The sequence below is a fragment of the Dromaius novaehollandiae genome, chromosome 2, assembly GCF_036370855.1.
Source record: "Dromaius novaehollandiae isolate bDroNov1 chromosome 2, bDroNov1.hap1, whole genome shotgun sequence".
NCBI classification, from domain to species: Eukaryota; Metazoa; Chordata; class Aves; order Casuariiformes; family Dromaiidae; genus Dromaius; species Dromaius novaehollandiae.
In genome coordinates, this window is record NC_088099.1 from 159,737,493 (window position 1) to 159,750,950 (window position 13,458).

At 38.5% G+C, this 13,458-nt stretch overlaps 1 protein-coding gene across 5 annotated transcripts in view; it reads right to left on the reverse strand.

The window, feature by feature from the left end:
• Window positions 1–4,918: 4,918 nt before the first annotated feature.
• Window positions 4,919–13,458, reverse strand: part of CYRIB (CYFIP related Rac1 interactor B) — a 97,282-nt gene continuing 88,742 nt past the window's right edge. For all 5 annotated transcript variants that reach the window (XM_064507870.1, XM_064507869.1, XM_064507868.1 and 2 more), the window contains 7 exons: window positions 12,447–12,583; window positions 11,727–11,804; window positions 11,511–11,627; window positions 10,654–10,733; window positions 9,430–9,556; window positions 8,516–8,586; window positions 4,919–5,803 (listed from right to left, as the gene is read on the reverse strand). In XM_064507870.1, coding sequence (XP_064363940.1) covers window positions 5,740–5,803; window positions 8,516–8,586; window positions 9,430–9,556; window positions 10,654–10,733; window positions 11,511–11,627; window positions 11,727–11,804; window positions 12,447–12,583 — 674 coding nt within the window. In that variant the 3' untranslated portion in view covers window positions 4,919–5,739. The remainder of the gene's footprint in view (window positions 5,804–8,515; window positions 8,587–9,429; window positions 9,557–10,653; window positions 10,734–11,510; window positions 11,628–11,726; window positions 11,805–12,446; window positions 12,584–13,458) is intronic.

Sequence of the window (13,458 nt, forward strand, 5' to 3'; positions counted from 1 at the left end):
GGATCATGTCGACACTACAGAGCAAGGCAGCAATGGAAAACCTCTTGGTGAGCGCGGCCCTCCAAAGGTGGGAGCTCTAGGACCATTCACATACATGGGAAATCTCAGCTAAGCACAAAGCCACAGTGCTGTGAAGCAAAGGTCAGTTTTACTTCCATGACAGGTTCATCTCTAGCACAAGAGACAGGTTAGAAGACCATCTCCAGGAAAGATATGAAGGCTAGAACTCATGCACTTAAGGGGATAATTTGAATGAAAAGGTGAAAAAAAGCATTTTGGTTCCAGGCAAGGCCTTCACAAGCAGTGGATTCTTCAACTGTGCAGCATTTGAAAAAGAAAAAAAGAGTAACAGAGTGAGGTGACGTGAACTAACGGCATCACCTAAGCTGGCATTGCAATGCTTTTTAACAAAGCTGTCGTTTTGGCAACTCAAAATCGTTTTTTGAATACAGCTTTACCCCTGAAATACCCTCTGCTCTGGAACTGGTGGCAACCACACAGCAAACAAGCAGCTTTCAGTAAATCGCAACTTTCTTTGATGGGAAAAAAACTTATAAGTGCTCTCTCTGGTCACAGGCAAGGCTGTGTATCAGACAGGTCCTCATGGGGTTGTCACAGAAGGAGACAAAACCTTTGGGGGCTACATGTCACGTCTCAAAACAACAGAGACTGCAGAACGTTTTCAGATATATTGAGCTGAAAAGGGGAAAGGTAGAGTTTACCCTTTTAGATTTGTAGTCCCGTGAGGTAGAGCTCTATCTAGACACGTAGAGACAGAAAATTGAAAAGAAACTGGTCTGGGTAACAAAGAACGGAGCAAGAACTGAGGAGAGCAGTCTTAAAACTAAAAGCCTTTTCTGAGGCATGGGTAATTAATTCTTACTATTTTTAAATAGAGACCCTTTAGTATCTCAGCTTTACAGGGCAAAGCCATTTTGCTAACAGGGCCTATAAAACTTCTAATAACGTGCAAGAAAACAGAGCAATAAAATTCATTGCACATCCTCTTCACTGCAAATCCATTTGTTGCTAGCAGAATTTCAGCTCCACACACCAACAAAACTTGGATTCCTTCCGACGGCTAAATTCCTAACACACAAAGTCTGCATAGCTTTTGCTACTGGACTGCTATGCAGACAAGTGTTCACCAGCAAAATAATTACAATACTTAAGAATAAGGCTGTCACTTGTGTCTAAGCGTTGTAAAGCATCCCCGTAGTGACAAGGTAACTTCACCTCTCCCCCATACGAGTCAAAAAACCATTAGTTTGACAGTCTAACCCACTTACTGTAACTGTGACAAAAGTGGAGCAGAACATATTGCTGCTTGTTCGGATTCAAGACAGTGTCAGATTTTAGTTTTCTGGATCTGATCATCGAGTACCACCCTTCTTGTGTTTTAACTTTTCATGGAAGCAGTAAGTTTGTCCAGGCACCCTTATTTTGTAACAGTTTAGTAAAACGGAAGGATAAAATTAAACTAAGGAGATCATTAGTGCTGAAGTAGGGGAAAGCAAAGCAGTACCACAGATCCATGACACTGAGTTGGATGCAATCATCCAGTCTTGAATATCCCAAGTGACGACAATACGTTACAAAATTTGCATGCAAATTGATAGCATGAACTTTATATTGGAATTACTTGACTTCTTGCTTCACTGCTCCCAGATGGAGAGCCATGACTATTGGTCAGCAAGCAGATACTACACTGGACAGCAAATTAGGCAAAGCAGTGAAAAAGCTTTGATTGGGCCAGTAAAGAGACCAAGATAAATATGTGCGAATAGTTTGCTAATGCACATGCATGTCTGCAGCGCACAGTAAACATCTGAGTTGGTTTCCACACAGATGCACTTTGCAAATGCTGCAGCTAGCTATAAACTCACTGCGACTACATAGACCACTGCTTGTTAATTATTTACATCTGCTTCACAGGTAAAAATCTTCTCAGGGACAGAAAAATGACATTAAAGTTAAAAAGCCTGAAGAGAAGGAAGATAAGTACCCTTCTTCGAATGAAGCAATAGCCTGAAGAGTCACCCTCACCCGTCCTGGGGAAAGCTCGCTGGCAGAGACCTTGCGAGCCGGGAGGAGAGGGCAGCCAAGGGACGGCGCATGGACACCACGGCGTTGGCCAGGGACAGCTCTATGTCCACTTGCAACAAGCAGCAAGTTTCAGGAGCAGATGTCTCTTCAGATCTGCTCCAGCCATAACGAAATTGTAACGTGCATTATAAAACGTAGGAAATAGGCATCATTTCTGGCACTATGAAACCCTGGCAGGGTTTAGTAAGCAGCAGCAAACAGAAATGATACTTTAGCACAGCAGGTTCTCCAGTTCATGTATTTTGTATGTGAAGTTTTAAGAACCAACCGATAACAGACAAGCAGGCTGGCAGCAAGGACCTGCGCAGACGCAGGTGACAAAATCCAGGGCTGCTGCGGAGGCACAAACCAATAGCACTGCGATGAGCAGCCATTTAGCGCCCTGTGACCGGGCGCACCTCTCCCACAAGCCCCCGGGGATCCCTGTTCCCCAGGGAACCTGCCCCTGCGGTAAATCTGGGGCCAGGGAGAAAGCAGCAATGGGACTTTATATGCACATTCAAGGGCAGCAGCACGAGCACAGCACGTCCCACCACAGCTATGAGGCAGTACACCAGCTCGCAGCCGATGGAGGACAGCTAGATCAAGCACAGCATTTATTCAAAGCACAGTGTGCCACCCAGCCTAGTACTTTGAGGAGCTATTACTTACTCCAGGGTCCCATCCCAAGATGGGAGTGAGCGACTGCCCCCCTTCAGCATGCATAAAATAGAAAAGACATTTCTCTCGTTCATCTCTTAACAGTTAATCTTCAAGTGGTCAATACTGAGCCAGCCAGCTGCCCACTACAGTATACAGCAGAACCACCAAACCAGAGAGAGAGAGAGATTAAAAAGGGGTTTTGCAGGGAAGAGGCAACAAGGTAGCAAACACACAGCAGCTCCAGTTTGGAAATCAGAGCAGCTGATGCCCAGTGCACCGCAAGGCCCACGCTCTGCTCCTGGAAAGCTCACAAGCAGGGAAGCTTAGCAGCCCAGCCAACCCAAAGGCATGCCAGCCCTAATCTCCTTTCCCTGCTGCGAACACAGAGGAACTGCAGAACGGAAATGCTGGAAGAAAGAAAAGGAAAGCTCTAATTTTTCTCAGGCCACAGAAAGAACGATATCTGAAAACAAAACTATGGGGAGAGCAGCAAAAATGAAGAGCTGTCCAAAACAGCTGATGTAAAAAACTCTGGATTGCTTTAGTCACTAACCATTGAGGTGGGTGAAGAAAACACCTCTGATCCTTCTAGTTCTTCAGCAGTGGCACCCCTCCTGCATTTACTGTTTTGAGCTTTCTTTAATGAGATCTGAATTAAAAGCTGACAAATACCCAAGCTGTGCTTGAAACATGTTCTCTGCAAAATATATTTCCTTGAGAAAGCTTTATTTCCAAAAAATCAAAGCACAGGAGAAATACGATTGCCCCTCCTCTGGCTTTTACTCCTGTATTCGCTGTGACAAGGCTGAGACAAAACTAATTTTCTCCTATTGGTAATGAACACATGAGGTCAGTCAAACTTTCAGATGTGCACAGAACAGTTGGTTGTGTGTCAGGAAGCGGTATACAATTTTTAACATTAATACAATTCAAAGAAAAAATTGTTTTAAACAAATTAAGTTTTGTCCTTTCTCAGCTGCATTCATCCGTGACACTGCCAAAGGACTAGACAACAGTACCAAGTTTAGATAACAGTTTTTTATTTCTGTAGACAGCACAGCACATTGTTTGCTTTCTCTGTAGCTCGGATCTCTACTAAGCATCCTCGATAGGAAATTTAAAAAAAAAAAAAAGTATTACACGTCCTAACAGATGTAGAGTTAACATCAACGACCTCATATGATCTGAACTTCTGTCTCAAACTTCTAGTCATTTAACAGATTATAGAAAGAATTGCCATCTCATGAAGGAATCGCCATCTCATGAAGAGTGAAGAATTGTACCAGCAGTACATGTATGCCGTCTTCAAACTCCTCCTTAAACTTAATTATTTAAAATTATGCAGCTCTCTTTTTACAAGGGGTGGGGGGGGGAGAGAGGGATGGAGAGAATCTTTTCTGATGGTGCATGAGAAGGGTGTCCACAAGAAGTCCAGCATGGTCACACTGGTATGTTATATCTGGAGTTAGAACTCCATGCAAAGTTACAAAAGGCATTTGTCCGGTAAATAAATCTCAGGGTGCCCAGGCTTGTGTGGAGGTTTCAGATCTCCTTTCCAAAGTGTTAACTCATTTAGGCATAATCACATATGGAAATAAGAGGCGCACTCATGTTTGCCTGCTGATGCAAACCACGACACCTTCAATAGATGTTCTTTCTATGCTTCTTGATTCTTGCTTTCTCCTTCAATTCTTGCCCCCGCCAAAAAAGCTTCTTTCTTCGCCTATCAATCAAAGCTTAAAACTTGTTCCAGTAAAAAGCGAGCCAATGAGCACAGGAACATTATTTAATATGCTAAGAAGATGCAGATCTTACACACACTTCAAAATACCTCGTTCTAAAAGAGGATACCCTGGTAAACACAGAGAGAGAAGTTAATCTCCCAGACATTGGCACTGAAAGAACCAAACCGGCAGCTAAACCTGGAATGTCATTTCTGATGACCCTGCAGTAAACAAGGGTAGTCAAGATGCAGGTTCTTCAGCAACGTCCACAGGGAACTATATGGACCAAACGAAGTCCTGCCTCCCAAGCTCCGTATGAGTAATATTTGTGGGGACAGGAAAGCAGCACAGAGTAGAGAGCGAGAACCCTGAAACTTGCTAGGTGTAAATTCAGTGGATTAGAGTCTAGTGGTTACTGGTAATGAAACAGCAGAGTTTTCACTATATAAAATTTATAAATTTATTTTTTGTAAAAATCCAAAAAGCACAAAGACATCTCACTCAAAATACTGGTAAATCAAACCACACTTAGAAAAATGAAAGCTGATTTTATTATCTTATCCACAGCCAATCATTTGACATGAACATGCATACGTAATTTTGCTACGCACACACCACAGTTTAACGTTAGTTATTAAAGGTTAAACATACAACATACATCCTTACAAAAATGAGTCAAAATGCAAACATAACTTTTAAACAAAACAGTTTTTACTCATTTAAAAAAACCTTTGTGTTGGGTACCATTTTGTACAAACACAGTTAATTTAAACAAATCTGCTTTTAGTTTCCTCATGGTTGCACATGAAAATAAGCTGCAATAGAAAATGAAGTCATCAAGGTATTTTTAAATAGCAGAAGTAGGCAGTCTTGCCATGCAGAAGAAGCAATATTAAATATTAGTTTTTCAAAAAAAGAAAAAACCACAAGTTTAAAAATATTTAGTTCAAGTCACAAATCTTTCCCCAGTACAGAGAAATCCAAATGCAACGCATAATTAGCTGCCACTTAGGATGGCTATTCTGGAAAGTAGAATACTTTCCAGAATTGATAATTTTCATTGATTTGGCACAGAAAAGAAGTCTGAGCTTACTTAAGAACAAGAAAGTGATTAAAAAAGGGTAAACAGGAAGAGAGAAGAGAAAATAAAAAGCAAGAATGAATGAGATAGTAGTTGCAATCACTAAAAAAAAAAAAAAAAAATCTGTGCATCTCAGTCATTGCAGAATACTGTCTGTCTACAGCAGGTGCTAATTCCAGGTAATTGTTATTGCAACATGGATTTAATTTGCTTGGAGGTAGTCTCATCATTCAAATGCTTTGTTGTGTACCTAAACAAAACAAAACAGAAAATCAAATTTACAGGAGTATAATGACAGTTTTACTTTGGCACAGATAGGCTGAGCCAGTTAACAAGGAAGTTAAACTTTTGTTAAGTTAGAATAAGATCCTCACCCAGTGATCGTCACCCACTCAATTGTTATCAAGTCCGTAAGAAAGACATTCTGTTCAGAAAATTCTTTTATTAATCAGAACTATACCCCAACAGTCTTGTATCAAAGATAAGTTATGAAATGCACCTCAGCTGGTCATTGGCTCTCACGCTCATAGTCCACTTCACAGTGAACTCATGTTACCAACTGTGAGAGCCAATTATGAATACTAACACCGACTGTGAGATCTCTGACCATAGGCAGCATCTTCAAATAGAACATTGTTTCAGAAACTTTTCCTCAAAACTTTCAGTGACCAACCTTTCAAGATCCCTCAGCGAGAATGAAGTCAATATCTTTTTCAGCCTAATTTCCTGTTCAGTTAAGTAATTTAAAGTAACTACACTCCTAAACCAAAGAGTACATGCATGCATTTATGTTTGCACCCCTACCCCCTTCAGAATTCTCAGGGGCATTAGGTATTTTCCATCACTACAAAACACTTAGTCATCTCATTTTTAAACAGGCAGTACCATATATCCTCAACTTTGTGATTTCTTCACTGATCTTTCTCTTTAGACTGTAATCTAAATGCAAGTACAAAACTTATTCCTGTAATTCAAATTTATCATGTTAATTTAGCATTTCGTGATTTGCAACTGCAGTGGTATTTTATTATTTGTTCAGTACAAAAATATACAATGGCTTTTTTTCAATTAATATCAATATAGATCATTTTTGGTTATTTACACTTTCCACAAAAAAGAGGCCTAAAGTCTTCTAAAACCTAGAAAAGTTATTGCATTTGGTACTTTGCCCATGTGAAAAAGCTGAACATGATTAAAATATCTGTATGAATTTCAAATTATAAACAGCTCATCTCCCCCCAATCTATACTACCTTCCATTGGCTTTTAAGACAGATTATGTACCTCTTGAGAGAACATGAGATCTTCCAACACTCCTCCATAACCAAAGACTCAGATTTGAACTTCATTTCTCAATACATCATCCTGAACCTCTTTCTGTCATCCATGCAGAAAACAGCTCATCAAGTTCCCCCACTTCTGCATCTCTTGCTAGTAATTCCAAATTTGATTTTAAATAGTTTTAAGTATCATATCCAAATGAGTAATCAAGTATACGAAATACCAGGATTGCTAAAATACATACGCACGAAATGGGTTAGTGAAGGATCAGCATGAGAGCACAGACCAAACTTACACTACGAACCAAAAAATAATGCACAATGGAGTGAGAACCTGAACTACACCTTTCTGTATTCTTTATGAACAGTGTCAGCTATGAGGGGAAAGAATGAAGATCTATCCAGCTGCAATCAGAATAGGTCAGTCAGAAAATAAATGTTAATACAGTCTTTTTCCTCTGGAAGCTTGGATTTTCACTGATCACCATCTCAAAGACTTTGTTGACTTATAGGAGGTTCAGAGATGAGCAACAAAATGATTCAGCCATGAAAACACCCACAGAAAGTCTCAGATCATCAGATCAAGCCTAGAAGTTTTTGCCTTTATTTTTTTTTTTGGGGGGGGGGCCCTCTAGTTAACAACCTGAAAAAAGTTCCCAAGTGAAACCAGCTATAAAATAGCATATTATTTCACTTACCATATCTTACCACATCAAAGGGGGAAAACAAAATTAAAGCAGTTTCACTACCAGTAAGAAAAACAAAGCATAACTGTACACTTCCAGGCAAGACGAACCAAAGTTTCCATGCTTCAAAGTGACTGACACATGAATAACAATACCCAGTTATAACTAAACGCTACCAAAGTGGTATAGTATTTTTTCAAGTCAGGATGAGAATGAAGCCTTCATCTGCCTACCACAGCACTTTTTGCCACTTCTTTGACACTGGATACCAATGTAAAGAACAGGTTACTGACTAGATAGAGCTTTATGATCCAGTTAGCAATTTTTAGGTTTCTGTAGGAGAATTATTCATCTTTATTACGTCTCCAATTAATCTGTCACCTTCTTGTCTTGTATATTCTTTATCAAATACATTCAGACTCTGTTGCTTCAAGTACCTCTCAAATACTTTAAAAATGAGCGCCATTTTTTAGCTAGACTCCAGAAACAATTGTCTTATATGCCTGAAGCTATCTGTGAAACATAAAATCACATTACATTACTCTTATATTCTGCTAATAAACAATCATATCAGTAATTCATGGCCAAACTACAGCACTACCTCAGGTAGCTGAGGATACGGCCAATGGAAACTAACCCAGCCATTGCTATGGTAAGCCAGCAGAAGGTCTGCAGTTGGTCATTTGCTTGTTTAGTAGTTCAGTCAGCAGACGGGATCACAAAACTACAGAAGCCTACACCCTATCTTATCCTATGGGCAGTTAAAGTATACAAAAAGTTATCTTAGGATAACAACTGCAAGTTTGTAATCGTGCTTCTAAAGCTCAGTAGCTTCTTCATGCGTCCAGGCTCAAGGCACACTGGAAGAGAAGCTTGCAAAAAAACCATAGACCTTTTACCTGTTACACTGACTGAACACCTTACTGCTCAAGCAAAGGCCCTGGGCAATTTCTGAAAATTCACATTAGTTGATTTCAAGTAAAAGAAAACAGAATACCTGAGAGCATTTAGAAGGCCTTCTACACTGTTAGGAGGCTGGTCTTTAAGAACTTTGATGCATCCTTTCATCTAGGAGTTAAAAAACATTAAACAGGTTTTTTCACGCAAATACCACACAAGCTTACAGAAGTGTTTTATATTCAGCTTCTCAGACTAAAAAAAAATTATTTAAAAACTGCAGCAGTATAAACACACCTTCTTGATACCGGAAAGGAAGCAAGCTTTCTATATTCTCACATCCTCCTACAACAGAATGGCTTAGCTACTTAGAATTCTGCATATCTACAGGCAGTGCAACTTTGATGTCAAACTGCTCTATCAATCTTAAAAAGGAACTGTAAACAAAATCTTTGTTTATTATAAATCCATTAGGATCTATTACATTCAGCCAGGGAAATAATGACAAACTGTAACTAACAAAATGGGATAACTGTTCATTCAAAACAATCACTAAATAGCAATTGTTAACAGCATGTATTCCATAGATTATTACCACTGAACAAAAGCAAAACAAAGAGAAACTTAAAGAGTTGAAGACTGTTTGGAGGACAATGAAGCTAGTATTATGAGATAATGAGGAATAAGCTGGATTCCGTTGCTATTTCCAGTCATTCTAATTTTGACTTTTCAACACAAACACTATTTTATATTATTATAATATATATTTACAAGCATTTCAAGACACTAGCTGAATGCCATTAAGAACAGACTTTCCATGTCCTAACAATCATTTATGCATCTGGAGGTCTATTCTGTATTTCTCACTACTCATATATATGGTATGCTGACTGTAAGTATCATCCATTTAGTATCAACCCAAAGTGTTCATCTGTTACTAGCACCTAGAGGAAAGAAAAGCAATCTATATGCAATTTAAATATTCAAAAGATTATTTAGTAACAGTAAACTTACATCAATTTTTGAAGTTTTGGCAAAAGCGCCCACTGGATGCACGTGGTCATAGAGTATGATGACACCCACCATTACCCTCAGACAGAACGATACTGTGTCCTCATTTGTAAACCTGCTTCTATATTCACTGGAATTTAAAAACACAGAGTGTCACCTATCAAACACAAGATCAGGGTGTCCACTCATAAAGACGAAAGAAGATTAAAGACACGAATCTTGTCATAAAGCCTCAGAGGAAAGAAAAAGTTTTGACGTTTTTCTCTTCTCTTTTAATAATCCGACTACAACAGTCGGACAAGACTTTGGAAAGAATTAGCTGGAGGTTAACAAAAAAAAATTCTCAGATCTAAAATACCATCTTACTGCTACACAGTTCCAGTTTTTATTCATAACTTTGGCTTCTCATAAGGAGAAAAAAATAAGACATACTGATTTTGCTATCAATGCTTCTTATGCTTTCCCCTGACTGCTAATATACAAGCGACCCAAACTTCCAATTTAGAAAACAAAACAAAACGCAAGCTTAATGAATAACACTTAACTGCTTTCTTAAGTGGGATAGACCATTCCTAAGCACAGTAAGAGTATAAACATAGAGGAGCTCCAAAACAAATGTACTGTGGCATTCAATCTGAAACTTATTTAAATTAGACATCATACCACATGCTTCAATAGTTCTACCAATGGGAAACCATTTAGATCCCAGAAGAAACAGATAAAAACACAACACTTAGTTTGACTTTTTGTTCATACTCCCAGAGCTACACAATTTTATAGTGGTCAATACACCGTCTTCTTGCCTAAAGTCATCTTCTAATTCCCCGGACAGGGGCACTATAATTTGGTGGCAGTCAAACTCGCAAGGAGGTACCATTGCCCAGAACCCCTCTTTCAGGAGGCTCTAGGCAATCATGCTCAAAGAGTATATTTTCCTGAATTATATATGAAAAAGCCATTTATAAAAAGTGCCAAGAGGCTGTCTAGCTTTCATAGCCATCCTATTTTTAAATATTAATTTGCTCAGAAAAGTAGACCGCATGATTTGCATGGCTAGCAAAAAGAGACAAGTTAGTCTCATGTCAAGGTTAACAACTAAGAGGGTAAAAAGAAAACATCACTATTCCTAGCTTCCCAATGTATGTTTCTTTCGCCTTACGCATCACGAGTTATGTCTTAAATATATCAGAGATGATTCGCACACAAGACAAACACTGTTATACTCACGGGGTTTCCAGCATGACCCTGCACACACTAGCCATGGTGCTTAAACAATCTGTAGTATTCTCTATCGGTAAATTTTTATTCTGCAGAAGATAAGCAGTTTCCAAGTCAATCATGGTGTAAGATTATACTACAAAATCTAAATCAAATCAGTGATCTGATGGCATGTCAATGGGGAGGAATTAAAAATATCAATACAACTATGATAAGTTAGTTAATGTGGCACTAGTTTTAAAAATGTTACATTAAGAAGATGTGGCTTAAGAGCAATATCCACACTACTGAAGTCTACCGTATGGGTTTTTCTGTTTGTTTTTAATTAAAGAAACATGCTATCCATCCTATTGACATCTGGAAAAGTTTTAAAGGAAAATCTAATCTGGTCTTTAAAGAAAAAATTTCTATAGTCAAGGATGTGCATCTACTGCAATATTACGACTTAAAATTGTTTCAAATGAACATCTTGAAAGTCTCTTGAAAAGGAGAGAAGGAAGCTGCATTTCAACTTCCTTCCTTTTTTCAAGCACAGAAAATCAAGTTGTTTCCCTTTCAGCTTTCTGAAGCATTAATATCATCCAAACTACCACCAAAACACAGGCAGCATGTACTTAGCTCCCCCACATTCTCTCCTTGACAGAAGCTTTGAGTACTAGTGCTGTAATGTTATTTATGCAATGCATCCACAAGGTGGCTAGCTGAAATTATTCTAACTTCTACAGGATTTGAGAAAGACACTTCATGCTTCTAACAGCTCCAAAATGCAAGTTCAATTTCTGGATGACAGATTAGGCCAGAAAAGTTCTGTTTTTCTAAAATGATGTCCTACCCTGCAGGATAAAGCCCTGCATTTATATTCTTACCTCTGACACAAATTTTGTTGTAGCATCGCTTAAGGTTTTCAACATTGGTGTTGCTTCAGCGTAAAATAAAGACATTCTGTTTGCCAACTCATTATTTACTTCATTTTCTCCCTCTGCCTATTGAACAGAAATAAAAAAGAATGAGTAGTTCTGTATATGAAAAAAAGATAGGCAGTAGTATAAGATTACATTCTATCTCATCTAAGGGTTACCTACTGGGACATTGTTAATCCTCATACGGCTCAAAGTTCTTCTATAGTAGCTGAAGTCATTCTGTATAGCAGGATTTGTCATCTGTATAGATATGGAAGCAAAACAGTTGTGACAAAAAAATCTAAAGACAGGTTTTCATAAAATTTAGTTATGAGAACGAAAACATATTCAGCCTTCTGACATAAAAAGGCCCATGAGATAATGGGAAGGGAGATACCTAAAACATAAGATTTTCTGTTTAAATTTTCAGGTTTTTCAGAACAAGATCTAACAAGAACAAAAAGCGGAGTACTCTAATTGAGTTTGAGATTAGTAGGTTTAAAAAAAAAAAAAAAGTTTTCCTAGTTTGACTCCATGGATTAGGATCAGTACATCAGTATCATTTCAACTTGGTTCTTTGTACGTTAGCAAGAAAATCAGCTGGACTATGGATGTAACATACTAAAAGTAGCAGCAGCTTTACCCCAAGAGATACGCCAAATTCAACTAAAGAAGTATGATTAATATGAACTGAAGATATATCAAGTGCATAAAGCTAACATGATATTTCATCTGCATTCCAGTTTAATCTAGCTCTAGGTCACGTGAATCAGCCTAGCATAGCGGAGACTTGCTTATCTGCTGCATGTCCTACTCTAGAACAGGACAGAACCCAGACTGCTTCAGTAAACAGTCTTTTCTTTTTCCTAGCCTTTGTGCTTACAAATTGCATTGAATTCTTACCTTAAGCTCATCAAATCTGAGTGTAAAGTGAAGAATTTCTGCAAACTGCTTAGCAAGAGCCTGCTCTCGCTCCAGGTGTTGCGTTGGTGAATATGGAGTGCTTGTCAGGGCTCCCAGAAGACCTCGCAATCCTGCCTCTTAAATGATAGGAGACTGTTGTTCAACATACAATTGCACCTGCTTCTCCTATTTGTATTCACTGATACTCTGCATGCTACATTTAAAATATCTATCTGCCAAAATACATGGTAATTAATAATGCAAAAAGGGGCTTGATAAATTGTTTTTGTGTGCCACTGTTATTACATTTACTTACAAACATGCTATAACGTAAAGCTTTACTCAAATCTTTGCCTGCAATGTTTGTTTAAAATATATTTCAGTAACCTGTGTTAATGGACTGCAGACTCTTCAAGGGGACAGTGCCAAATTTAAGAGACACATACCTATCACCAGAAGCAAAGCTGCACTTTATTTAAGATAAACTGATAATCCAGCTTCTTACCCTTGAGAAAAGTGCCTTACTTCATCTAGGGAAGGAAAACTCCTGAAAAAGCTAGTTTTTGAATGGCAAATACATTTTCTTCATGAGCTAAGCTAGTAACGCTACCTAAAAGTGACATTACAACAGACCATTTGTGAAGAACCAGATGAAGTCCAACAGGTTTTATCAGTTTGGACACAGAAGTCAAACTGCTTTTGTAAGAGGTGTGAAGCGCTCTCTTCATGCAGTATTGCACCTGTGTGGAGCAGGCATTTCCCACAGAGCAGATAATCTCCAGAGCTCACAAAGAATAAGCCAGTCATTTTTAAATAATCTTGGTATTAGAAAAGTTTCTTAACACTAAAAAGAATTCATACTCAATGATTTAGTCTACCAGCTTTCAAAACAATCAGCTGGTTAGTGCTCTCCACAGTTACTAGAGGGATAGGGAAAGATTACCACAAATCTACTCCCATTCTCTCTCATGCCACTGAAGCAGATTGCTTTCAAAAGCAAGAAGAAGGTCTG